General features: G+C 42.2%; 1 protein-coding gene across 1 annotated transcript; it reads left to right on the top strand.

The window, feature by feature from the left end:
* The first annotated feature begins 273 nt into the window (after positions 1-273).
* On the top strand, positions 274-26,349 carry IL13RA2 (interleukin 13 receptor subunit alpha 2). Its single transcript, XM_066581882.1, has 10 exons — positions 274-329; positions 7,925-8,077; positions 9,209-9,360; positions 12,134-12,287; positions 14,313-14,430; positions 16,650-16,834; positions 18,430-18,575; positions 19,430-19,565; positions 24,426-24,522; positions 24,991-26,349. Exons 2-10 carry the CDS (start codon positions 7,954-7,956, stop codon positions 25,067-25,069), a joined length of 1,191 nt encoding a protein of 396 aa, XP_066437979.1. The 5' UTR covers positions 274-329; positions 7,925-7,953; the 3' UTR covers positions 25,070-26,349.
* Positions 26,350-26,736: the final 387 nt, after the last annotated feature.

The raw sequence follows: 26,736 nt of genomic DNA on the forward strand, positions 1-26,736 counted from the left end.
ACAAGTGTGTCTTATAGATTGAGAAATATGATAAATGTCAGAAACCCCTTTTATTACACAACATACATGTGTAATACACTTTGGGTGAGATCTAGCTAACTTGAAGACATCATGTGACGGTCACATCACTAGCAGATTTTGGGTGAGAAATGCTGTCAGACCAAGTGAATAGCGAATGAATCAAACAATCTGAGAGTCTTCTCGGCATGACTCAGGCACGTGCTGCCCTCCTCTGTCTGACCACTCCTTCTCCTTCCCAGTATTTATTCGGCTTTGTAGTATGCCTCAGCAAGAACACTAAGTGCTGCTGATTCAGGATAAACCATTTGGTAAGTACACAATCTAATGGAATGGTGCTTCATGGTCGCATCTCAGTTACTGTCAGGTTATGTTATTGGATGCAGGAGAATCATTCCCCGTGTGAAGAGTTTAATTATTTAGATCTGACTTTTTCAATTTTGTATCTTTTTTGCTTTACAATTTTGGAAAAAGAAACAAACATTTTTGCTAAATACAATGTTGCTGTTAGTTGTGGGGAATGTGTATTATAGAGTAGATGGCTGCATAGTATTAGGTGTTTTTCTGTTGTGTTTTTGATGTGTTTTGTTTTCAGTGGTTTTTTGTTCTTGTTGACATTCTTGCCTTTTGCTTATTCTTTTCTTTGTATCTTACATACATGTAGACTATATCTGGATACAATTCTCCAGCTGTTATTGCTTTGTACTCAGCATCTACGGGGTTCATTTACTGCTCCCACCTCCCTGGAGTGATCCTCTTTTGTTATTGAATTTTAGGGCTTATTCACATGACTGTATTTAGCTGCGTGAAAGAAATCGCCCAAAAATTGTATCATGCGAAGCGTTGGATTCCAATGTATTCTTTCAGATTAACGATTTTTGGATGCGTAAAAAAAAAAATCACATAGGCCGCCTGCACATGAGCGGAAATTCCACGGCGGGATTTCTGCCGCTGCAAGCCTGCATAGGATTGCGTTAACAAACGCAATCCTATGCAGACGGCCGCGCAAAATCTCACACGGCAAACAAACCGCGGCATGTCCTATTTCTGTGTGGGGCTCACAGAGCCCCACACAGAAATGTCACTCATCCGCTGCCGGCTCTGGTCTGCGCATGCCCTGGCTGCCCGGCAAGCCGGCACATCAAACAGCCGGAGCCGCGGAGGCGGGTGAGTACGCGCTGGTCCCTGCAGGCGCTCGGGTCGGGTCCCACGGCGACCCGCCCATCTGCAGGCGGCCATAGGGGTAGAATAGCACGTATGCGACCGTTTTTGGTCGCCAATTTTATGCGCTGCGTAAAAAGGTAGGTCTTGCCATATCTTTTGCCAAAATACGCAGCAAACTCCCATGGATTTCAGAGGAAACTGGAAAAAAGGGAGGGGAGGGGAAGTTTCCCTGGGAAAAGAAGACATTACTAGTAATTCTTAGGAATTATAGTACCAGTGTTTCTGGTGGTGCGATTCGCCACACAGCTTTGCTACATGAACGTCACACATCCATAGCACTGCTACATACATTCTTCATCCCATACAACAGGGATCACCAGCAGCACCACCCCGGAAATGGGTGAAATGATCAAGATCGATGTTTAATATACAAATGTTAATTTAAAGCCTGCTAAAGGAGGATGCGCTAAGTGTATTATGACGCTCCCTTTCCTAACACATACTGCATATTGGCTGTCCGTGCGCTACAAACTGAAATCTACGCCAGCTATGGGGCGATGTGGATTTCTGTTATAATTCACGCCAGATTCTGATATTAATTATGCTAAATCTGTCTTTTTCAGTTCAATGGGAGTTGGATGTAGTGTGCTGCTAAGATCCACTAGTGACGGCTGTAGGCCGCCAGAAATTTCAAATGGAACTTAGATAAGGAATTTGAAGCTCTGCATCAGCTAAAAAAACCTCTGGCCTCAGAACAGATGTACTGAATCATGAAATAAATAATCAGCACAGAACTTTGGACAAAACCCGAAAATTAGTGCTACTTAATCTCCAACATTTCAGCTTCAGGCCTGAGCTGTGTTATCTATGGATACACAACTGCAATATACTGCAACGCCTATGTGCTTCCAGTTTTAGGGCATACAGTACCTCTATACAGACAGGTTATGCATACAAGTACAGTGTAATGCTGCTACCATGTCCCGCTGTGTTAATAATTAAGTAGTGGGATTTCCCTGTGTAACTATTTTTATAGACTTGCTAATAATTAATAGCTTTCTGGATGCTATTCTTGTCAGTCGGTGCTGAAATTGGTTTGGACTACTGCATAGCAATAATTGGCATAGGAAGCGGCTGACACTGCTGAATCAGCACAATCCTGCAGATAGCGGTCACTCAGTCCTTATTATTATTAATCATGTAAGCATGCAGCTGGTATTGGCAGTCAGGTACATAGAAATATTTTAGTTTTTTTTTCACCTTCTATCCCCCTTCATTTTCCTCTGAAAGATGCTGGAGGGGTCAGGGGCGTAAGGCTTAGCATGCCTGGTCTGCTATTGTAGAGGGTACAGAGAAGACGGGTCCCTGCTGCACTTAGCTGCTGTACAGCCAGAGTCAAATCTGAGTTTTTTGAGAATCTCGGCAGACTTTTTCATGTATGAGGACATAAGGGAGTTCCTTTTATTATATTGTATAACTTTTAATGAGCTTTGGTATACAGTAGCATATTTGTTTCAAAATTTAGCACTATGTGACATTATTTATTTTTTGATCATTTTAATGTGGTCATCGGAATTTCCATTAGTGTAAAAAATAAAAATTTACATGTCAGTCCTTGTCCCCAATGGGAGTTAGAAGCTAATATCCCTACAATTCAGAATCTCAAGTTTTTATGTGCACAATATGGTGAGTTTTTTTTAGCAAACTAATTGACCCATATGCGTGATTTTGGAGCTTAAAATGGTTAAACACCGCTGGATGTGAGCCAGATGATGAGAGCTGATCAATGATTTTGGTGCTTGTTTCAATGGCCTTTACACAGGCCAGTTCAGACATGATGGGGGATGAACAGTTGTTCATACAATCCCTCATTCCTCATACGCTTTCACTGCTATTGCTTACTGTTGAGATAACTTTTGAAAAGTTTGTCTCAGATGGTTCACTGAATTTCGGCAAAAAGTTTTGTTTGGTCCAAATTAGTTTGAAACTAGAGATGAGCGAGCACCAAAATGCTCGGGTGCTCGTTACTCGGGACGAAATTTTCGCGATGCTCAAGGGTTCGTTTCGAGTAACGAACCCCATTGAAGTCAATGGGCGACCGGAGCATTTTTGTATATCGCCGATGCTCGCTAAAGTTTTCATTTGTGAAAATCGGGGCAATTCAAGAAAGTGATGGGAACGACACAGCAATGGATAGGGCAGGCGAGGGGCTACATGTTGGGCTGCATCTCAAGTTCACAGGTCCCACTATTAAGCCACAATAGCGGCAAGAGTGCCCCCCCCCCCGCACTGTCAGCATAAAGATCGTTCTTCTCTGCCGCAGCAGTAACAGCTGTGGCAGAGAAGAACGATGTTAGCCCATTGAATTCAATGGAGCCAGCAATACAGCCGACTCCATTGAATTCAATGGGCTAACATCGTTCTTCTCTGCCACAGCTGTTACAGCGCTGTGCCAATCAGGGGGCAGGTCTGACTCACACCCCCTTCACACCCACTGCAGGACGGTCGCGCGGAACTCCGGCTGCCGGTAGCAGGTCAGTATATATATATTTTTTAGTTTAACACTTTTCTGGATGAATTGCAGGGAAGGGCTTATATATTTAACCCCTTTCCGACAATTTATCCCGCGATCGTCGGCAGCCCATTGATTTCAATGGAGTCGGCTGTATTGCCGGCTCCATTGAATTCAATGGGCAAACATCGTTCTTCTCTGCCACAGCTGTTACGGCTATGGCAGAGAAGAATGATTTGTCTTCTATATGTTCTCAATGGGGTCGGCGCTGCTGCCGCCGGCCCCATTGAGCGCATATAGAGAAGAAGGACCGTTGGGGTTCTTGAAGCCTAAAATCACTCCTAACACTCTCCCTATAGCAGCCCCGGCATCAACAGCACTTTCCCTCAGCTAAGTGAGAACGCATCTGTGGCGAGCCGCGGGAGGGGCCGATTTTTATACTCGGGTGACACCTGATCTCGCCAGCCACTCACAGCAGGGGGGTGGTATAGGGCTTGAACGTTGCAGGGGGAAGTTGTAATGCCTTCCCTGTCTTTCTATTGGCCAGAAAAGCGCGCAAATTTCTCAGGGAAGAAAATGAAAGTAACTCGAACATCACGTGGTACTCATTACGAGTAACGAGCATCTCGAACACCCTAATACTCGAACGAGTATCAAGCTCGGACAAGTATGCTCGCTCATCTCTATTTGAAACCAAACTGGAACTTCACTAATATCCCTAAAACTGGTGTATAGCACTGTCTAAGAGAAGGTGCTGGTGAGGGTAGCCCTCCAGTGCTAGGGTCCTAGATTCAAATCTGACCAAGGTCAACATCTACATGTAGTTTGTATGTTCTCCTTGTGTCTCTTCTCCTTTTCCTCCTACTCTGGAGGAGGAAGAATGACGAAGCATGATGACACAGTGGTTAGCACTGTTGCTTTGTAGCACTGAGGTTCTAGGTTCAAATTTGACCAAGGTCAACATCTGCATGGACTTTGTATGTTCTTCTGGGTTTCTTCATAATAATAGTCATCTTATAAGGTGCAAACCTATGTTAAGAAGAATAAATACAAACACAGCAAGAACATATAAACTCTACACAGATGTTGTCCTTGATCGGATTTGAACCTAGGACCCCAGCACTGCAGAATAACAGTACTAGCCACTAAGCCACATTGGACCGCCTGCTCTAGTAAGTTCAGGAAAGATCAACTATCAAGCTGAATTTTTAGCAAGTTTTGACTGTTTTGGCTCGCTCAACACTACTGTTGGCATTACAGTACCTCCCCAATCACACAGGGAGATATGTTGCCTACAATGATGATCCCTCCAGCAGCACGAATGAACTGATTATCCAACAAATAAACACTTTCTTGATTATTGTCTGATTGCAATGATCAAGGAAAACGATCAAACGATCAAGGGCAATGTTCTCACAAACATTTGTTCATGATTATTGGTAAAAGGCAAAACTTGGCCACTGCTAGTTATTGACAATTGATATTGCTGTAGAAATAATGTAGGGTTGTGAGGATGTTGGAGCCTACATATTGGAAATGCTTACTGCTAACTGCCCTTTATGTGGTAAGTAGGGATTTGCTTGGTATACTCTTCTTAAAAACTCTGGCTACATCCATAACATTTTCCATTCTATTGCCTATCTGTGCTATGTTCTCCACAGCCAGACATAAAGCAATTGGTAGAGGGAACTTGGTGCCTATCAGTTCTCTGGATCAGCATTATATGTGACATGGTTGTGTTATCAGGAAAGATGTCTTTAGTATGGTTCACAAATCCCCTATGGTGCTATCCATATGGAAAATACTCTCATTATAGAAATTCTATGGCCCATAATTTTGAGGATCCTGACATGAAAGTAGAAAATAACAGAATATCCCTAAGCGTGATGTACTGAAAAAATCCTAAAGTTGTGTGCATTAAATTGAAGTTTCATGAAGGTACAGTAGGAATGTGAAAGTCACATTTTCCTGGTTTTTGAAAATTAAAACCACCTAAAATGTAGGCAAGTGTTTCTCAATTCCAATTTTCAACTAGCCCAACAAGCCATGTTCTCAGGATTTCCATAGTGTAACAGACAATGTAATTATTGAGAGTGCAGCATGAATTGCCATGCAAATGTATTCTATAAGATATCCTCAAATCAAGATCTTTGGGGGCTGGGGTTCAGAAAGTAATATAGGGAGTGCATTGAAATAAAAAGGAGCAATAGATCGTACGGAAAGACGCTCCAAATGCAATGAAAACTCAGAAGTCAATTGGATTCCATCCAAGACAACATTTTCATCAGACAGAAACATGTCCCCCAGCGCTCATACACACTTAATATCCAATAAATTTACACAACTGTTGTTTATACTAACAGCATAAAAGTGCAAGATTCTTAGCACATATTTTGATCAAAGCATGTGGACCCATCCTCCTTTTTAGGAAGATATCCCATATAACATGTTTCTGGGTGACTCTACTCCTTCCTCAGATAATGAGATAATTATGATATATAGCCGTATGTTAGTGATTTAAAATAAGAAAGTGGTGCTAGATACGACCACATGGGATGCTAGAGAGATGACCGTTATAAGAAGGAAAGAAAATTACTATAGATGAGCGAGTATACTCGCTAAAGGCAATTGCTCGAGCGAGCATTGTCTTTAGCGAGTATCTCCCCCGCTCGAGACAGATGGTTCGGGTGCCGGCGGCGGGCAGGGAGCTGCGGGGGAGAGCGGGGCGGAACGGAGGGGAGATCTCTCTCTCCCTCTCTCCCCCCCGCTCCACCCTGCTGACAGCCGCTACTCACCGCTCCCCCGCGCCGGCACCCGAACCTTCTGTCTCGAGCGGGGGAGATACTCGCTAAAGGCAATGCTCGCTCGAGCAATTGCCTTTAGCGAGTATACACGCTCATCTCTAAAAATTACCCATGAAATGTTATTGTCCTTTATCCACAGGAAAAATGTACCGTATATACCGGCGTATAAGACGACTTTTGAACCCCGGAAAATCTGCTCTGAAGTCGTTCGTCGTCTTATACGCCGGTAATACAAAAAAAAAGTGTCAAAAAAAAAAAATCAGTACTCACCTCCCCCGGCGTTCTGTCGCGCTCCGGCAGGCTGTCGCTCCCTCCTGGTCCCCGGCAGAGCATTGCTTTCTGAATGCGGGGCTTGAAATCCCCGCCTCCAGAAAGCTAATACACACGCCGTCAGCCAGTTACAGCCATTCAATGGCATCATTGAATGGCTGTGATTGGCTGAAGGCGCACGTGTGTTAGCAATCACACCCATTCAATGATGTCATTGAATAGTGTGATTGGCTGAAGCCACGTGTGTTTTAGCCAATCACAGCCATTCAATGATGCCATTGAATGGCTGTAACTGGCTGCCGGCGTGTGTATTAGCTTTCTGGAGGCGGGGATTTCAAGCCCCGCATTCAGAAAGCAATGCTCTGCCGGGGACCACAAGGGAGCGACAGCCTGCAGCTGCGCCGCAGAACGCTGGGGGAGGTGAGTAATGATTTTTTTTTCTCCACTGTATTACCGGCGTATAAGGTGAAAGTTGGGGGGTCGTCTTATACGCCGGTATATACGGTATACTCTTAATGTATTCCGTGCATGACCGGCAGCTCCATGTGCCTAGACAGAAATGTGCGCCTTGTCCAACCTGGTGTACCTTTCTGGTATAATTTACAGCAGTTTATGGTTTAAATTATATATAAATCTGTCAGTCTGGGGATGCCATGCCCACCAGCACAGGAAGGAGAAAAGATGCACATTTTATGCAGAAATACATGTTTGCGCAAAAATGTGCACTTTTTACTGCGGTAAAAAGAGTCATAAATGTTCCCCGCTGTCCTAGGAAGCACTCGGCTTCTTTTGTTTCAGGTTTATTTGCATCATTTAAATAAAAAGAAATGTTAAAAAACTATTGCTTTACCGGATATTTGTAGTCCTTCAGAGCCGCAAGCAGTACCGGCCATCATCTTCTTTCATCAAGCAGATGATGGCCATCACCGAAATAGCTGCCGAAGTGTATCTGATGAAGGCAACTCCCTTGCATGTCGTATGTCTACCATCCTTGGCTGGGCTTTGATCTGTGATCTGAGGCAACCTCATACTCCGAACAAAAGCATCATCATAATAACGACCCGGACGGCAAGAAATGTTTTATTCATAAGCAGTCACTTTGAGGTATTCAACATTTTATGGTTTTTGTTTTTCATGGTTTTTTTTCTCTGTTCAGGTTTTTTTTGTTGTAAAGGGAAAAAAAAGATGTGGAACATAAATGATGCCTCCCTTAGTAATAGTATGAAAAGCCCAAGCCTTCAGTGGGTATCAAGAATTGTTATCTACTCAACCCTTTACCTTCAGTGCTCATCAACAGTACAGATGACTGGTAAGTATTATCTATATATGTAATGGGGTCACAACTCGAAAATTCAATGCTAATTGCAAAAGTATTGGCACCCCTATGTAATATAACTTCCAGGTGTCGTACAAACATGAAATGTGGCACAAGCATTCTATAGGTCCTAAATAGAAAAGGTATAGAATTCACAACTTGATTATTCAATTCTGGCACCCTTATGTAATATACCTAATCTAATGCTCTAACTTCCCAGTGTCATAAAGCAGGAAATTTGGCACTACCATTCTTTATGTCCTAAATAGGAAAAGTAAAGGGGTCACAACTTGAGAATTCAATGCTAAGTGCAAAAGTATTGGCAGCCCTATGTAATGTAACTTCCTGGGGTCGTACAAACGTGAAATTTGGCACAAGCATTCTTTAGTTTCTAAATAGGAAAAGTAAAGGTATTACAACTCGATTATTCAATGCTAATTGCAAAAGTAAGTGCACCCTTATGTAATGTAACTTCCCGCTGCTGCACAAGCATGAAATTTGGCACGAGCATTCTTTAGGTCCTAAGTCAGGAGAGTGGGAGGGGTGGCACATTCTGCAGAGGGACATCGGTACATGCAGCCTGAGGAGAATCTAATGCTTCTTTATGTGTATACATATTTTATTCCTCGGTTCCTCCAAAGTAACCTTGATTTCATAATATTTTCCGTGCGAACAACACGTAAACACCTGTATCAAATTAACTCAGGTGAAGCCGGGCATTCCAGCTAGTCCTTATATATGTGTATATTACATGTTACTTATATCATAGAATTACAAATCCATCAGTTTGTTCAGACCACCCAGGGGTACTCCACCTATGAAAAAATAAATTTGTCTTGAATGGTACCCTTTCCCAGACAATGGGAGGGGGGAAGGGTTGGGGCAATATTTCGGAAAAAATACAATGCTACAATCCAATCTTCAATTTGGAAATGGGAAGAAGGGGCAGCAGTCCATTTTTCACTTCTGACATCCCTTGGATTTAGAATTCAGAAATATGGGAAAACATTTTTGGTCACTAATCATTTTATGTGACAATTAGCAATCTTGAAATGAAATCTTTAAAAGTAACATTCATAAGACTGAAGTACTTACTGATAAAAATGTAATTACTCTTGGTTCCAGTTGGCCCGCCTTCTAATATACATATTAAGGACCTGGGGACTTTGGGACTTTTAGAAATAACGTGGCAGCCTCCAGCTTCTATGAATAACACAAGTGAATGCCCTCCACGATATGAATTAACCCATCAAGTTGTGAATGAAGAAAGATGGAAGGTACGGTAGCAATTATAGATCAACAAAACAGTGTAAAGATTTAATCACAGAGATAGATGTGGAATCCTTGTCAACACTTGAAACTCCAGGATATTTTGGGCCTTTAGGAACCCTAAAAACTGATGCGCACAAAAAATCGCGTGACCGAAGCCAGCGTCACGGCTGAAAAAAACGCTGCTAGCAGCGTTTATCAGCCCAAAGGGCTCAGTCACACGGGCACTGCCCACTATCCTTTGCCATAGCTGTGCCACAGCTGTGGCAGAGGAGAACGATGTTCGCCCACTGAAGTCAATGGAGCCGGCAATACAGCCAGCTCCATTGAAAGCAATGGGCTGCCGGCAAGCGCTGTATTAATTTTTGGGGAAGGGCTTTAAATATAAGCCCTTCCCTGAAAACCATCCAAAAAAAAAAGTGTAAAAAGTAAAAAAAATATATATACTCACCTGCTGAATGAGCTGCCTCTGATTGGTCAAAGCCCTCAGCCATTTAGAGGCAGCTCTCACTCACCCATTCATGAATTCATGAAGGGGTGAGTGAGTGCTGCCTCTGATTGGCTGAGCACTGTGACCAATCAGAGGCAGCTTTCAGCTATTGACTGACAGCTGAGAGCTGCCTCTGATTGGCTGAGAGCTGTGACCAATCAGAGGCAGCCCATTCAGCAGGCGGGGATTTTAAATCCCCGCCTGCTGAATACTACAGAAAGCAGTTCAGGAGAAGAGACGGCTGGACGCGGCTGATCTCCAGCAGCTTCAAAAAGGTGAGTGTATATATATATATATATATATATATATATATATATATATATATATATATATTTTTTTTTTTTTTACACTTTTTTGGATGGTTTTCAGGGAAGGACTTATATTTGAAGACCTTCCCCGAAAATTAATACAGTGCTTGCCGGCAGCCCATTGTTTTCAATGGAGCCGGCTGTATTGACTTCAATGGGAGAACATCGCTCTTCCCTGCCACAGCTGTTACAGCTGTGGCAGAGGAGAACGATCTTTAGTATATGTTCTCAATAGGGTCGGCGTTGCTGCCGCCGGCCCCACTGAGCGCATATACAAGAACAGCGATTTGCGCAGAATGCAGTTACATGCGTTCTGCGGATCGTTGTGTCATATAATTCTTGGCCCATCCGCCCATATGACCGATCCCATTGCAAAGCATTGGGTATATATATATGCAGATCGCAAGCACATCTGCAAATCGGGCAAAAAAACGCCCGTGTGACTGAGCCCTCACTCATTAAAAGAATATATTTTTTTAATTTTGTATTGTAACAGGATGAGAGACATAACTTTTTTTATTTTTACTTACATCCACACAGTAGCTGTATGGAGGCTTATTTTTTGGAGGATGTGTTGTACGGTAGTTATGATGGGTATAAAGTTAAAGTTAATATCATTTATGGATTAATATTAAAACGTTTTTCATGTCATGCAGTTTAAAGGGAAATCGTCACCAAGTTTTACCCCTAAAAACTATTCCCAGCCCCCTGTGGATGTTGCATATGTGCATCCCCACTCAATTCAATCGGACTAATGGAGAAGTTTCCACACTTGAACTCAGTTATCTCTAGCAATCCCACTGAAAAGGAAAACACTCTCCACAATCAGAGCAATGATGTGTATGTGCACCACAGTTTAAGGGATCGTCAGGGGTCTCGGGTGTTGGACCTACCACTTAATTTTGGGGCATGACCCCTTTAAGGCGAGGCAATACATGACAAACATGGCCAGGAGAGGTTCTTAACCACTAGAAATCCATAGAAAGGGTTTTTGGAGCATTAGTGTGTAATTTGGATCAATGCCCGAGTGCTAGACTTCATTCATGAGAATTAGTAGAGTCTTGGCAAGGAGTTATGGTAAGTAATGTATCTTGGCAGGACACAATCATTAACATTACATGGGATCCTGTTAACTACTAAAATCTTAGAAAACATTTCTGATATTCCACAGAAAAAAGAATAGAACTAAAGTAACTTGTATATACTGCCAATCTGATTACAGCATCCTTGGCACTGCTTCCAACAGTGTGTAGTGGTGCACTAAATGCAGCGGGGAGGAGCGGCAGGTGCGGTGTGAACGGGCAGGCATATAGGATAGGGATCTGTGACTATAGCAGCCTTGGCACTGATTAAGGCCAGGCTCACGCCTCCGAATAAGCCTATATACATTGTATTATGTGCGCATACGTCGCAAGTGTAATACGTTGTCAACACATGCCCGTGTGAAAGAGCCCTTTAACATTGAAGGAGGAGCGTCACGTGGTGAATGCTAGCATAGAAAGCAATGACCGGCAGCATAGACGGATGTGCAAAAGTACAAAGACTTCTTTATTACCCCATTACAAAAAGTAGCGGCGTTTCGGCCCTAATGGCCTTCCTCATGCCAAAACGCTGCTACTTTTTGTAATGGGGCAATAAAGAAGTCTTTGTACTTTTGCACACCCGTCTATGCTGCCGGTCATTGCTTTCTGTATATTTGGAACCTTTCTGGTTTTTGGCTCCGATCTGGCTTTTGCATTTATTGGCCTGACCCTGGTGAGGGGATACTTTGTGCTGTTGGTGGGACTCATCATATATCTGTGGTGAATGCTAGCAGGCTTGCAGATATAGTGACCGGGACTCGGATGCAGTTCCACTGTATTGGTAACACGGCAGGCAATAATAACTTCTCTTAGTATATTCTATGTGAGGTTTTATTATAGAAGAGCGCTTCCGAAGATGTTTTAATAAAATGTCAATTTGCTTTATTTCCTATTTACAAAGTCAGTCAGGGTGTGGCATAAAACATACAGAGACGCCTTTGATCTTGGAAAGAATGTGGTCATAAAAATGAGGACCTATTTGAAAGGCCCGTGTACAGAAGAAAAAGAAGTATGGAGTGAGTGGGTAGAAATGAACTACCCAGCGCCTTTACAAGGTGAGACACAATACAGCGCCATGTCATTACTAGTATGAAATATCATTCAGTCTGATATGATTATGAATGTGCTACTTTTGTGGGACTCCAGATAAATGTGCAATAGATACACCTGCAATGTTACTTATCTTAAAAGCCCTTTTACACGCAATGATTATCGCTTAAAGAATCGCACAACTAAATGAGCCGCTGACATTTTTGAAAAAAAATTACACATACAGATAATGGCTTTTATTCATCTGCATTTCCTCTGGGAGTTGTTTGCTCAGCTGGGTGTTTATGTGATGGTTATCTTGGTGGCAGGATTCCATTGTCTCCTCCTGGCACAGCACATAATGAGTAAACAGTGTACTCATTATGTATGCAAGGTAAACAATAGCCCATCATGCAGCCACTCAAAATCCCATTCTAACAGAACACATTTTGAGCGATTAAACTATGGCTTTTATGGCGGCTAAAAACCAGCACTGAATGACAATAATACGAATAGTGCGCGACTGCACTGCGTTTACACGTAACGATTATTGCTCACTTTTGGATATTTGAATGGATTCTGAGCGATAATCATTGTCCGTGATAGCGCCTTAACTTGATGAGTTTACTGTGTTGAAGAAAAACATTTAAATGACCAATTCAGCAGGGCTGCATCTGACAACTCGGAGTACTGCCTGTAGTGCTTTAATAACTGCCTTTATGTTTACAGACCTTTTATTTAATCATTCAACTTTTGGATCCAGTAGATTATATGCAGATGCAATCTATGGAAAAGTTGAGTCTCTATGTAAATATATTACACTACTTATCTTATACATACACTTCTAAGGCTTCTTTACATCTGAGGTTACCGTTGGGATGATCTATGACAAAAGTAGTAGACTCAGATGTTTAACAGATGCTACTTAGTGGCATCTGTCCCCCATAGGCTGCCATTGTTAAGAAAAAAAGCACAACTTATATTGCATGGTATGCTTTTTTCTCTACTGGATTCTTCTGCATAAAATAGTGCAGAGCTGTGCACTATTCTGTGCAGTTACACAACTGTAACCATGATAGAAGCCACCTGAATGGAGGCCAAAATGGTCTCCATTGAGTGATTAGGGGGTCTCATTTATCATATGTTCTGAGAGCTTTCCCCATACATATATTAAACATAGACTAAAAATGTAATATGAATGAAGTCGTAGAATGCAAATTTCCAGAGCTCTAAGTTCTAAGTAAATATTGAGTCAACAAGGAATGCTGGGAGGTTTCAGCTCTGAAGTGTAAAGAGTTGTGAATTCAGCGCTGTACTACAATACAGGCTTTAACATAAGCTCAGTGCAAGATAAATAATGCAATGTACTAAACCTTTTATGTAGATTAATTCTATGTATTACCATAAAAATTACTGTACTGTATAGGGATAATTACTGTAAAAAAGGTATTACTGGTCTTAGTAGTGATGCAAGTACATATGGCACATGACAGCTGGAAGCAGTGCTTGGCTGCAGGGATCACGTGCCAGTAGAGCGTGTCATCCCTGCCGGCATGGAAGCCAGGATCCTGGAGGCTGAATATAATATATATTTTATTATATATTCTGCTGCCAGATTTTTTTTAAACTCTTGTACCACCCCCTAAAGAAGGTCTGCCATGTCCTCATGTCAGCAGGACCAACTCTATTGCAGTCTTTCCTTTGTTCATACATGCCCTTGTTCAACCGTACAGGGGTTTTTTTAGATTCAGCTGATGGCGCTATGAGTGCGTCAAGTGGGCGATTTCTACCACTCACAGCCAATCAAGTCTGATATTTCCCAATGACAGTGAGTAGGTGTGGACCACCAGTTTGACGAATTGAAAGTGACAGGGGCTGAATCTAAGGAGGTCTGGTACGGGAGAATGGGGTGAGCATGAACAAAAGAAAGGTTCCGATAGAGTCAGCTATGCAGCCGGCCCCACTGATCCGAGAACATGACAAATCTCTATAAATAATAGTGGCTTTGCTCGATACTGCAAACACCTTGACATTCTCCTTATTGATTGCAGGAACTCCTGAATCTAAAGTTAAAGACTTTAAGTGTATCAATGAGAAATATGAAACTCTGAAATGTGAATGGAAAGCTGGAGAACTTGGCAGCCGCAGCAACTATGAGCTGCAGTTCTGGTACGCTTGTTACTTCTACACTTTGGGCACATTATTTTCATAAATTATTTTTCTTTATATAATGAAAAATTATACAATTTTTTTTGTACCAGTTCTTCATGTTTTTCAAGATCTAAGCTTGCTTTTACTCAGTTGGACCTCCAATGGATAAAAATCGATTCTAGTCATGTGATGGACACACAGGTGCGGCTTCTTAGAACATACAACTCAGGTAACTGCAGTGTTACAAACCAAACTGTGTGACCATCGAATAACTGGGACACATTTTTATCCACTTGGAAGTAAGGAAAAAATCTTGGATGCAGCACAGCATAAACCTGGATGTATATGAGAACGGAATGTCAAGGAAAGTCTCTTCAGCTGCACGGCCGGCCGCGAGTCAGCGGCTCCACATGAATACAAATATAGAAAAAGGGATTCTTTTTTATTTCATAACACATAAAAAGGTTAGTGCCAACACAATGCCCAGTAATGTTCTCCATGGCATATAGTAGAAATGTTAACCCTTTCCAATCCACTGTCTGACGTCCTCCTACATTCTAATTGAAGCTTGTACAGCTCCAATGTCAGAGGACATCCAACAGGGTATTCTTACCATCTATTGCCAGCCACTCCACTGTTGGAGCCTCTCTGGTGCGCACACACTGACTTTAGCCAGCAGATGGCACCGTTGTATAACAGCAAAAAGAGAAAGCCTTTTAGGAAACCCTGAAATCAAAATTGGATTGGAAAGGGTTAATACTAGAGATGAGCGAGCATGCTCGAATATGGCAGTTACTCGAGTGAGCATCACTCTTCTCGAGTAACTGCGTTCTCGTCCGAGCAGGCTCAGGGAGGGCGGCGGGGGGGGGGGGGGGGGGGAGAGCCAGGGGGACATGCATGTTGAAGAGTCTAATTAAAATCAGCGTCTCGAATGTACAAGTCTGTCTATAAGGTTGTCAATAAAAAGGAAGCTGTTCACTATCCAGTAGAGTTCGTCAATTCGTTGAATCCCCCACACTTGCCTATTTATCTGCTCCAACTGAAGATAAGAGCGCCAAACATAAATCCATCCAAATCATTCAATAGCAAACCAATCTTATAGAAGCAACTGATTTTACTGGTTGCAACATCGGAGAAAAGGTCTCTATACCAAAATACTGATTATCCCTAAAAATATTCCCTTCCACTTTATACTGTTGCAATTCCCCGTAAAGCTTTTTCCTACAATCACTATTAACAAAGCATGGTACAAACATTAAGGATAGAATGGTAGAGTTGGAAGGGACCTCCAGGGTCATCGGGTCCGACCCCCTGCTCAGTGCAGGATCACTAAGTCATCCCAGACAGATGTTTGTCCGGTGTCTGTTTGAAGATTTCCATTGAAGGAGAACCCACTACCTCCTGTGGCAACCTGATGGTAGGTGTAGATTTTGTGATAGGTGTGCTTATGGTCACTATTTGCGTGGTCAACTATGTGGCATACTAATAGGTAAGCTCTAAAAGTAACCTTTATCTCCTCACAACCAATGGGAAAACAAAAAATGTGATCTATAAAAGAAAATCAGCAACATGAGCAAAACTGTGGGCACAGCTAATGTCCATTACATTTTAACACGGGTGGAGCTTCATGTACAGCTAGTATATTATATACATATATACAGAATATATAATATATATCTTACCTGAGAGTCAACATTTTATGCATGGAGAGATAGATTTTCCACTTACAGTTGATGAGACCACCTTGAAGAAGAGTGATTATTATTATCTGCCATGCCGTTATGTTACATGTGTGTAGTCATGCCCCGGGGAATGAAACTGAATTCATGACACATACTGAATAACGAAATTAGTAGACATGACTCATCTATGCTTTACTAGTGAATAGAGATGAGTGAGTATACTCGGTAAGGCACATTACTCGAGTGAGTAGTGCCTTATCCGAGTATCTCCCCACTCGTCTCTAAAGATTCGGGGGCCGGCGGGGGGTGGGGAGCGGCGGGGGAGAGCGGGGAGGAACGGAGGGGAGATCTCTCCCCCCCGCTCCCCGCCGCAACTCACCTGTCACCCATGCCGACCCCCGAATCTTTAGAGACGAGCGGGGAGATACTCGGATAAGGCACTACTCGCTCGAGTAATGTGCCTTAGCGAGTATACTCGCTCATCTCTACTAGTGAACTCTTACTGTTGCAAAAACAAGTGATTTACAAAGTTCTTGGTGTCCTTCACTTTTAAAGGCAAGCTGAAATGTCTCAGAAGAAGACCTGTACCAACTACATAACACTAAATGAAATAAATATAGGATGTGATTTTCGAAGAGAGAAATTTGAGTTTTTCTCAGACCTGTTCATCTGTGTCAGCGGAACTCCAGGAACGGACCCAATACAACCATCATACTTCATTTTCCAGCTGCAGAATATAGGTAAGATAAAAATAAGCAGAAACGAAATGTTTCCCAATAACTTTCTATTGAGTAAGGCCAACAACATCAGCTGGACAATCACAATGATGATGGCTAGTGACTGGGTTAGACTGGTCTCCAAAATGACAGGTCTGGTAGGGTTACCAGCATGCACTGGTTAGTACCCAACAAAAATGGTCTAAGGAAGGGCAATCAGTGAACATCAACAGTTTTATGGATGTCCAACATTTGTTAATGTGTGTGGGAGTTAGAGGGGGGCTTAATCTGATTTTGTTAGAGGAGTGGAGGGCGTGAACACGTCTTTAACACCCACTATAGTTACAAATCTGGGTCAGAGCTGTTTTGGTGAAAAGATGAAAACCTACACAATTTTAGACAAGTAGTTTTGACCCCTTTTAATGATTTTTAAGTGGGGTGAAACTGAAAAAACTTCCCGCAATTTTGCTATTTTTTTCGAGGAGTACACGGTCTGCTAAAAATGACCTGCTAATAGAGATGAGCCAGCATGCTCGGTTAAGGACATTACTCGAGCGAGCATCGGCATTTTCGAGTAACTGCCTACTCATCTGAAAAGATTCAGGGGCGGTGAGGGGGAGCCGGATGGGGGGGGGGGGCAGGGGGAGCGGAGGGGAAGAGAAAGAGAGATCTCCACCCCGTTCTCCCCCCGAATCTTTTCGGACGAGTAGGCAGTTACTAGAAAATGCCGATGCTCGCTCGAGTAATTTCCTTAACCGAGCATGCTCGCTCATCTCTACCTGCTAACTTTATTTTGTGGGTCAGTATGATTACAGTAATGCTAAGTTTATGTCGTTTTTATAGTATGATGTACTAGTTTAAAAAATAGAACACCTTTAAAAAAATTACTTTGTCACTTTTTTTAATTTTCTATTTATGCAGCTGTGTGAGGGTTTGTTTTTTTGGGGGGGGGGACCTATAGTTTTTATTGGTACCATTTTGGGGAACAGATGACTTTTTGATCGCTTTTTATTCAGTATTTTCTTAGAGGAGGGGTACTCAATACAGTGTGATTCCGACACTATTTCTTTTTTTTGTTGGCTTTGACCATGAGAGATAAATGTGATATTTTATTACATTCAATTTTTACAGACTAGGTAATATTTTAAGCTATTTTATTTTTGATGTAACTGGGAAAAGGTGTGTTTTTTAGTTTTTTTAATACTTTTTGAATTTACCAATACTTAAACAAAAAACCTTTATGTATCTTATTTTTACTTTCTTTTTTAAAATTCTTAGTGGGGACTTGAACTAGTGATCATCTGATCGCTTATGCACTATAAAATATACTTTAGTATTGCAGTATATTCTATTTCTACAGGCAATCTATTAAGCCGTGCCACATGTACAGATTAATATCCGGAAATACATGGTAGCCCTAGCGACTTTCACAAGGCCCCAGGCTAGCATGGCACCCAAGTGGATGTCAGGAAGGGTTAATGTTGTGTCCGATTGGTGGAATTTTCCTACAAATATTATTTACAGATATGTCAGTGTAAAATTTCTATAAAAATGTTTCATTTTCAACAGTATAAGGTCCAGGAAATGCTATAATTTCAGCTTGTGATGTATTTTGATAGGCAAACCGGGCATCCCAGAAAATCTGACTATGACCAGGGGCACATCTGATGACATTGTCGTGGAATGGACAAAGCCCATGGGCAGGCTTCCTGCACATTGTATGGAATACGAGATCCAGTCAAAAAACCGAATGAATACATGGCAGGTTCGCAACATAAGTTATTTCTGATAATTCATTCTTGGCCCCAATACCCAATCCTATTCCCCTCCCCAAATTACTATGGTCTTTATAGTACTGGTATTCCAATGTATATTAGAGAAGTCAATGGGTCTTCTTGGGCACTATGAGGCAGGTCTGACAGCAACCTCCCCACCCCTATAGTTGCATCTGTTCATATATATGGGTTATATGATAACATAATACTTGAGTCACTGACACAGCTTCTACAGCCAAACCCCTACAAAACTGAAATTCTTAACTATCTCAATGTGCTTATCTAGAATATATAGTGTTATATACAGTACTTTTATTAGTCATTGTATGCAAGACCTCATATAGCCATGCTATCCCATGTCACCAGTGAATTTCAATGCCCTAAAAGACTCTCTGGGTTTAAAAAATAGTCTTGACTGCTTTAAAGAGTTATCCAGGGTTAGAAAACAGAGTCAGCTTTTTTCCCCAAGCAATAGCGCCACACTTGCCCACTGGCTGTATCTGGTATTGCACCCCAGCTCCATAGGTTTTGCTATTAACAAGGTACCAAATGCAGTATAAGGTCAGTTTAAGATGGTAGCATTACAACTAGAGCTCTCAGATGTTCAACTATATAAAACTTTTATAACCTTTTGGTGACTCTAGTGACTTACGTTATGTTTAGTAGAACTATAGAGGGTGCAACCTTTACATCTATAATGCTGACACTCAAATACAATAATCCCATATACTGTATATAATGTTATTTACTTTTACCTATTCTAGTCGCCCATGGAAGTTATGTTTGGCTATTATATTGTATGTTAGTAATGTTGGTTATAACTTTGTGTTCTTTATCCTTCTAGACTGTCGCCATGCGGGAAGAAAATAAATACAGTTTTAACACATCTAAACTTTGTGTTCGTGTACGAGGAAGAGCAAGCATGTATTGTGCGAATGACGGATACTGGAGCGAGTGGAGCACAGAAGTCTGTTGGTCAGGTAATATATGAACACAGGATTAACCCTTTCCAATCCAATTTGTATCCTGGTTTTCCTAGGGGGCTTACTCTTTTTCTGCCGTTATACAACGGCGCTATATGCTGGCTAAAGCCAGTACTGCATGAGGTGACACGTTGGATAGGCTCTGACAGCAGAGAGGCTGGCAATATACAGTAAGAGAACCCCGACGGACGTCATACAACCATCCAGCTCAGCAGGGTGTTGGATGTTATGTATACGACCACCTACAATTGTTACACTGCACAGTATGGACAATTCCATATGGCAACCTGTCCTCAAACTGCCTTTGACAAATCTGTATTTTCTTTGTCTCTATTTAGCACTTTACGCACTGATTTACATATGAACCTCTGTGTAGCCTAGTTAAAGCAACCCTCCAGTTTCAAAATAAAATTCTGTCCCAGGGCCAGAGGGGTAGCTATATTACCTGCAGTTGTTCTTCTATGCCTTCCCTCCAATCTGACAGTTGAGGGTCCTGTTTTTGGACATCCAATAGGGCCGACTCAGTCTTCAGACTACCTAATCCTTAATTTTTAGTAGATAAAAATATTAACAAAAAGAACCATAATTGATGTTATTGTGTCTGTAAAAGCCCGAACTATCAAACTATTGCACTATTTATTCTGCACTGTGAATAACATAGGAAAAATACATACAAAATCAGAAATGAAGTCTTTTTGGGCATCCCATTTCTTCAAAATATTTTTAAAAAGTTATGGCTGTTGGAAGGCAGAGAAGAAAAAACAAAAATGAAAGGACAAAAAAATTTCTGGTTTTGAAAGGGTTAAGATTAGAGATGAGTGAGCGTACTTGTTAAGGCAAATTACTTGAGCGAGTATCGCCATTTTCGAGTACATGCCTGCTTGCCCGAAAATATTCGGGGGAGAGCGGGGGGGGGGGGAACAGGGGGGAGTTCTCTCTCTCTCCCCCCTGCTCACTCCCGCAACTCAACACTCACCCCCGACGGCCCCCAATCTTCTCGGACGAGCAGGCATGTACTCGAAAATGGCGATACTCCCTTGAGTAATTTGCTTTAACGAGTACGCTCGCTCATCTCTAGTTAAGATGCTATAAAAAAAATAGAATTTTGTGCACTGAAAGGACTAAATTAAAATGAATAATAGTTTCCAGTTTCGAGGCTGCAATAGGTTTAGTTTTTCCACATTACGGTTGCATCAAAGCTGGATGCAAAAACACCATGTGGGGATTAGACATAATTTAGTATCCTAAAAAGACGGATATACACACAATATGCTAATGTGGAAAACATAAATATTAATAATGGAACTTAAAGTGGAGGAACAGAGAAATCTGATCCTAATCTACTAATGCAGAGAAACCCTACCCAAAAGCAGAGCACCTGCCCTGATGAGGGTGATTCCACGTGAAGACTCTGGGGGAACCCTGACTCTTCCTAGCTGGAAAGAGGGATAATGCTTGCTACAATAAAGGTCATTACATAGATTATAAATATAAAACAACATGCAATGAACCAGATGAAATATTAATGCTGATATGACAATAAGTCAAGAGAAAGATGTTACAACAACCTAAAAATCCTAAAAATCAAGCAGACTTATCTGACAGTTGAATCAGGACAGGAGCTCAAGAGAAAACCAGAAACACCTTCAGACTAGAAGTATAACTGGTGTTCATCGTAAGGAGGAGCCAGAATAAATGCGTACAGCCATTGGCTGGGCCAGCCAGCCAATGACACAAAGCATGTGCTGGCATGTGGGTCATGTGGGCTGACGCTGACACAGTGACATCACCCCGATCCTGATCCAACTGATCTGCAGTGAAAACAGAAAATTAAAAAAGTCTCCATCCATACTGCCATTCGGAATGCAGAATTGTCCTATGACACAAATTAACTTGACTATATTGGGACCCTTGCAGTTTTCATCATGCCCTTCAGCATTTTCCAAGACAAAGTAGTGCAGCATGCACAATGTACATCAAATGTTTGCTTTAGCAGCTTCCATAAGTGTAACGGTAACCGTACATGTTGCAGTTCAACTGCAGTAACCACATGCAAACTACCAATAAAGGACTGAGTTAAACAAATCTGGATTAACAGGAGGAATGGATAATTAGTGTCCTGGTTGGTGTTTGATGTTGGATAGCGATTAGAGATGAGCGAGCACCAAAATGCTCGGGTGCTCGTTACACGAGTTGAACTTTTCGCGATGCTCGAGGGTTCGTTTCGAGTAACGAACCCCATTGAAGTCAATGGGCGACCAGAGCATTTTTGTATATCGCCGATGCTCGCTAAGGTTTTCATGTGTGAAAATCTGGGCAATTCTACAAAGTGATGGGAACGACACAGCAACGGATAGGGCAGGCGAGGGGCTACATGGTGGGCTGCATCTCAAGTTCCCAGGTCCTACTATTAAGCCACAATAGCGGCAAGAGTGGGCCCCCCCCCCACTGTCAGCATAAAGATCGTTCTCCTCTGCCATAGCTGTAACAGCTGTGGCAGAGAAGAACGATGTTTGCCCATTGAATTCAATGGAGCGGCAATACAGCCGCTCCATTGAAAGCAATGGGCTGCCGGCGTGCGTGGGGTGAATTGTCGGTAAGGGGTTAAATATATAACCCCTTCCCTGCAATTCATCCAGAAATGTGTAAAAATTAAAATATATACCGGCGTATAAGGCGACGGGGCGTATAAGACGACCCCCCAACTGTCACCTTATACGCCGACAATACAGTGTAGCAAAGAATAAAAAGCATTACTCACTTCTTCAGACGATCTGCGGCGCTCCTGCAGGCTGTCGCTCCCTCCTGGTGTTTGCAGACTCTCGCTCCCTCCTGGTTCCCGGCAGACTATTGCTTTCTCTACGAAAGGCTTTAAATCCCTGCCTCCAGAAACACATGTGCCTTCAGCCAATCACAGCCAATGACAATGATGTCATTGAATGGCTGTGATTGGCTGTGGTTCTGGAGGCGGGGATTTCAAGCTGCCCATTGAGCGCATATAGAGAAGATTTATGGCCTTTAGAAGGACCGTTGGGGTTCTTGAAGCCTATAATAACTCCTAACACTCTCCCTATAGCAGCTCCAACACGATACCACTTTCCCTGAACTAATGTCAGAATGCATCCGTAGCGAGCCGCGGGAGGGGCAGATTTCAATACTCGGGTGACACCTGATCTCGCCAGCCACTCACTGCAGGGGGGTGGTATAGGGCTTGAACGTCGCAGGGGGAAGTTGTAATGCCTTCCCTGTCTTTCAATTGGCTAGAAAAGCGCGCTAACGTCTCAGAGATGAAAGTGAAAGTAACCCGAACACCGCGTGGTACTCGTTACGAGTAACGAGCATCCCGAACACGCTAATATTCGCCCGAGCATCAAGCTCAGACGAGTACGTTCGCTCATCTCTAATAGCGATCTATCTAAGATTCTTCCAAGCACTTTGATGTCAAGTTAGGTTGTAATAGAAAAGGAATTTGTGGCTCTTTAAACTCTTGAACGGAATCAAAATCCATCTTTTTTGGATTGAGCCCAATAAACACGCTCCATCAGAACCAGCCCTGGGCTTATACTGAGTGATAGTTCATCCAACACAATTAAGATGAAGTATTTGGGTGTTTTCTTAATAATGGCAGATCTTGAGATTCTAGTAGTATTCTGAAGCATTTCTTAATTTCTGTGAAATGACAGCATTACTTCATGACTTGGCCTATTGCTGTTTCCAATTTTTGTAAATGTAGAAAAGCTGCAGAAACAAAAAATAAATAAACTTAAAGTTTAGTTGTATAGATCACAAACTATGAGGCTCTTTAGAGCAATGAAATTGATTCCAGTATACAGATATTTGATATGATTTTGACTAGAACCCTTTGCACAACCTTTGCTAGTTCCTTCTAAAAGCTACACTGGATTGGTATTTTCATTGCCTCTATAGAAGACATATTTTATATTTAGCACTTAAAGGGGTTGTGCAGTTGTAAACTATTAATGGCCTGTCCTTAGGATAGGCCATCAATAGTAAATCAGCATGAGACTACCACCCAGGACCCCCCACCAATCAGCTGTTTGCCGGGCAGGTGTACTTGGGCACTGAGCTGAGTTCTGTAGGAAGCAGACAGCTACGTTCCAACGGCAGTGGCCAGACTTAGTATTGCAGGCATGGAAGTGAATGGAAACTTTGTTTGTAATACCAAGCTTTGCCACTACAATAAGAATGGAGCTGTATGCTTCTTGCAAAAATCAGCTCAGTGCACAAACACATAAGACCGGAGAACAGTTGATCAGCGGGGGTCCCAGGTGGTGGACTCTCGACGAACTACTGTTGATGGCCTATCCTAAGGATAGCCCATCAATAGTTTATAGAGATGAGCGAACGTACTCGGATAAGCACTACTCGTCCGAGTAATGTGCTTTATCCGAGTACCTCCCCGCTCGTCCTGAAAGATTCGGGGAGCGCCGCGGAGCGGGGAGCTGCAGGGGAGAGCGGGGAGGAACGGAGGGGAGATCTCTCTCTCCTTCTCTCCCGCCCGCTCTCCCCTGCTCCCCGCCGCAACTCACCTGTCAGCAGCGGCGCTCCCCGAATCTTTCAGGACGAGCGGGGAGGTACTCGGATAAAGCACATTACTCGGACGAGTAGTGCTTTACCGAGTACGTTCGCTCATCTCTAATAGTTTACAATTTGACAACCCCTTTAAGTACCAGAACCAGTTTTACTCCCTGTCATATAATCTTTAGCAATTTTTCCATTATAGGAATAATTGGAAATATCACAAACACTAAATAAAATCTTTTTGGAGCCCTCCTGGTCTCTTTGCAAAGGATCGCTCTTACCAATAATTGTGTTTGGTTTTGTTTTCTATTTCAGAGCCTTCTTTTAGACTCCCATGGCTATACTGTGTTGTAGCTGTGATCATGGCAGGTTTATGTGTCGCTGTATGTATGTACACAGTTAAAAAGAAAAGGTAAGTTCATAAACATCACCCTTACTTCTATTTGTTTATTCTATAGGTTCAGTCGGCTGCAGGGGAATCGTAGCATTACTTGGTGAGCAATCAGAGTAGTGGCCGTACATTTAATATAGATGGCCTGAGTTTACTACACTGGAAGCTACTCTTGCAGAGCGGCTCTCCATTATAGCCTATTGAGGGGGGTCCTGAGTGAGCATATGATCCGGGTTGTCTTTATGAGACCCTCAACCTCTCCGAGAAGAAATACTGTTAATTCAGTAATCGTTCTCTAAACCAGAGACCGTACCAAGAAAAATCACTTGTATAATGGACCGCTGCTCATTATGGCTGCCATTGTTTGTTCTATATATGCATGTATTATACAATGTGACAGAAGGGTTAATAGGTGATCTTACTTATGTTGTGTATAAACTCCACAATTAAAGTGAAATGTGTTTCTAATATGCAATTGTTTCCTTTTAGGCAATGGTCGAAGAAATTACAGTACAAGGCAAAGGAGCTGGTGTATGACATTGATCCGGGACATAACCCTAAATGCTGATTATAATAAACCTGTATTGCTGCTACAGAACATGTATAATAAAGTACCTGTTCAAGACCGTATTAGAGAATGGAGGTGGAGCAATACCAAGGAGGTGGAGCAATACCAAGGATGTGAAAAGCAGCCTACTAATCCAAGATGGCGCCAACAAGCATCTCACTGCCTATCTAGCCTTTCCTCTATGATTTCAATCTGTGTAGGAAGAGGCTGAATGTATATACATTCTGGATATATACTGGATACATAAGAATTGCAACATAGTAGTAGACCACATTTTTTTAAAATGTCTCTTTGTCCTAGCTCATCGAGGATGTCCTGAGAGCGCCCCCTCCCAATATCTATACGCTCTAACAGAGCAGGGGTTGTTTTCATGAAAAACCTTTTAATTGTCTACATTGCACTGAAAATATGAATGTGATTTGGTTTCTGTAAGCACTGAGAACTCTTTTTCAAGGAGACACAGTAGTGTTTGAAAGTTTGTGAACCCTTCAGAATTTTCCATATGTCTGCTTGCATTTTACCTAAAATGCCATCAGAGTTTCACACAAGTCCTAAAAGTATATAAAGAGAACCAAATCAAACAAATGGAGCAAAAATATCAGACTTGGCTATTTATTGATTGATAAAAATGATCCAATATCACGTCTCTGAGTGGTAAAAGTATGTGAACCTTTGCTGTCAGTATTTGGTGAGACCCCCTTATGGAGAAGTAACTGCATGTAAATGCTTCTAGTAATTGTTGATGAGTCCTGCACATCAACTTGGAGGAATTTTAGCCCATTCTGCCATACAATATAGCTTCAAAGTCGTTATGTTGGTGGGTTTCCTCCCATGATCTGCTCTCTTCAGGTCCTTCCCCAATATTTCCATAGGATTAAGGCCAGGACTTTGACTTGGCCATTTGAAAACTTTACGTTTATTTTTCTTTAAGCATTCTTATGTAGACGGAAGGACCTCCATTTTTGCACAGTCTGTCTGACTGTGGATTGGTGGAGTCTAAACTCTTTATAGATGGTTTTGTAACCTTTTCCAGTCTGATGAGCATCAAGCACTCTTCGTCTGAAGTCCTCAGAAATCTCCTTTGCTCATTCCATGATACACTTCCACAAACGTGTTGTGAAGATCAGATTTTGATAGATACCTATTAATTCTTTATATAAAACAGGTCGCCCACTCGCACCTCATTGTCATCGCATTGACTGAAAACACCTGACTATAAATTCACATTTTGATTACCTGCTAATACTAAAAGTTCACATACTCACAGACATGTGATATTGGATCATGATCCTCAATAAATTCATGACTGAGGGCTTAGTCACACGGGCGTTTATTGCCGCGATTTGCGCATGCGCATGCGTCCGGCGACTTTTTAAAACCATTGCTTTGCAATGGTATCGGACACATGAGCGCTTTTTATGCGCTCGTCCGATAAATTAGAGAACAGAAATCGCAGATCGCACCTATCTGCGATCTGCGATTCCTGTTCTCTTCTCTATATGCGCTCAACGGGGCCGGCGGCAGCAGCGCCGACCCCATTGAGAACATATAGAAGACAAATCATTCTTCTCTGCCACAGCTGGAACAGCTGTGGCAGAGAAGAACGATGTTTGCCCATTGAATTCAATGGAGCGGCAATACAGCCGCTCCATTGAAAGCAATGGGCT

Source organism: Eleutherodactylus coqui, chromosome 10 (genome assembly GCF_035609145.1).
Source record: "Eleutherodactylus coqui strain aEleCoq1 chromosome 10, aEleCoq1.hap1, whole genome shotgun sequence".
NCBI classification, from domain to species: domain Eukaryota; kingdom Metazoa; phylum Chordata; class Amphibia; order Anura; family Eleutherodactylidae; genus Eleutherodactylus; species Eleutherodactylus coqui.

What these genes read in the sequence shown, in the direction of transcription:
- IL13RA2 (XM_066581882.1), top strand. Translation starts at nt 7,954, where the DNA reads ATGTGGAACATAAATGATGCCTCCCTTAGTAATAGTATGAAAAGCCCA. An exon ending in TGAATGAAGAAAGATGGAAG is followed by an intron (nt 9,361 to 12,133) that starts GTACGGTAGCAA and finishes CTATTTACAAAG; the next exon opens with TCAGTCAGGGTGTGGCATAA. An exon ending in CTACCCAGCGCCTTTACAAG is followed by an intron (nt 12,288 to 14,312) that starts GTGAGACACAAT and finishes TATTGATTGCAG; the next exon opens with GAACTCCTGAATCTAAAGTT.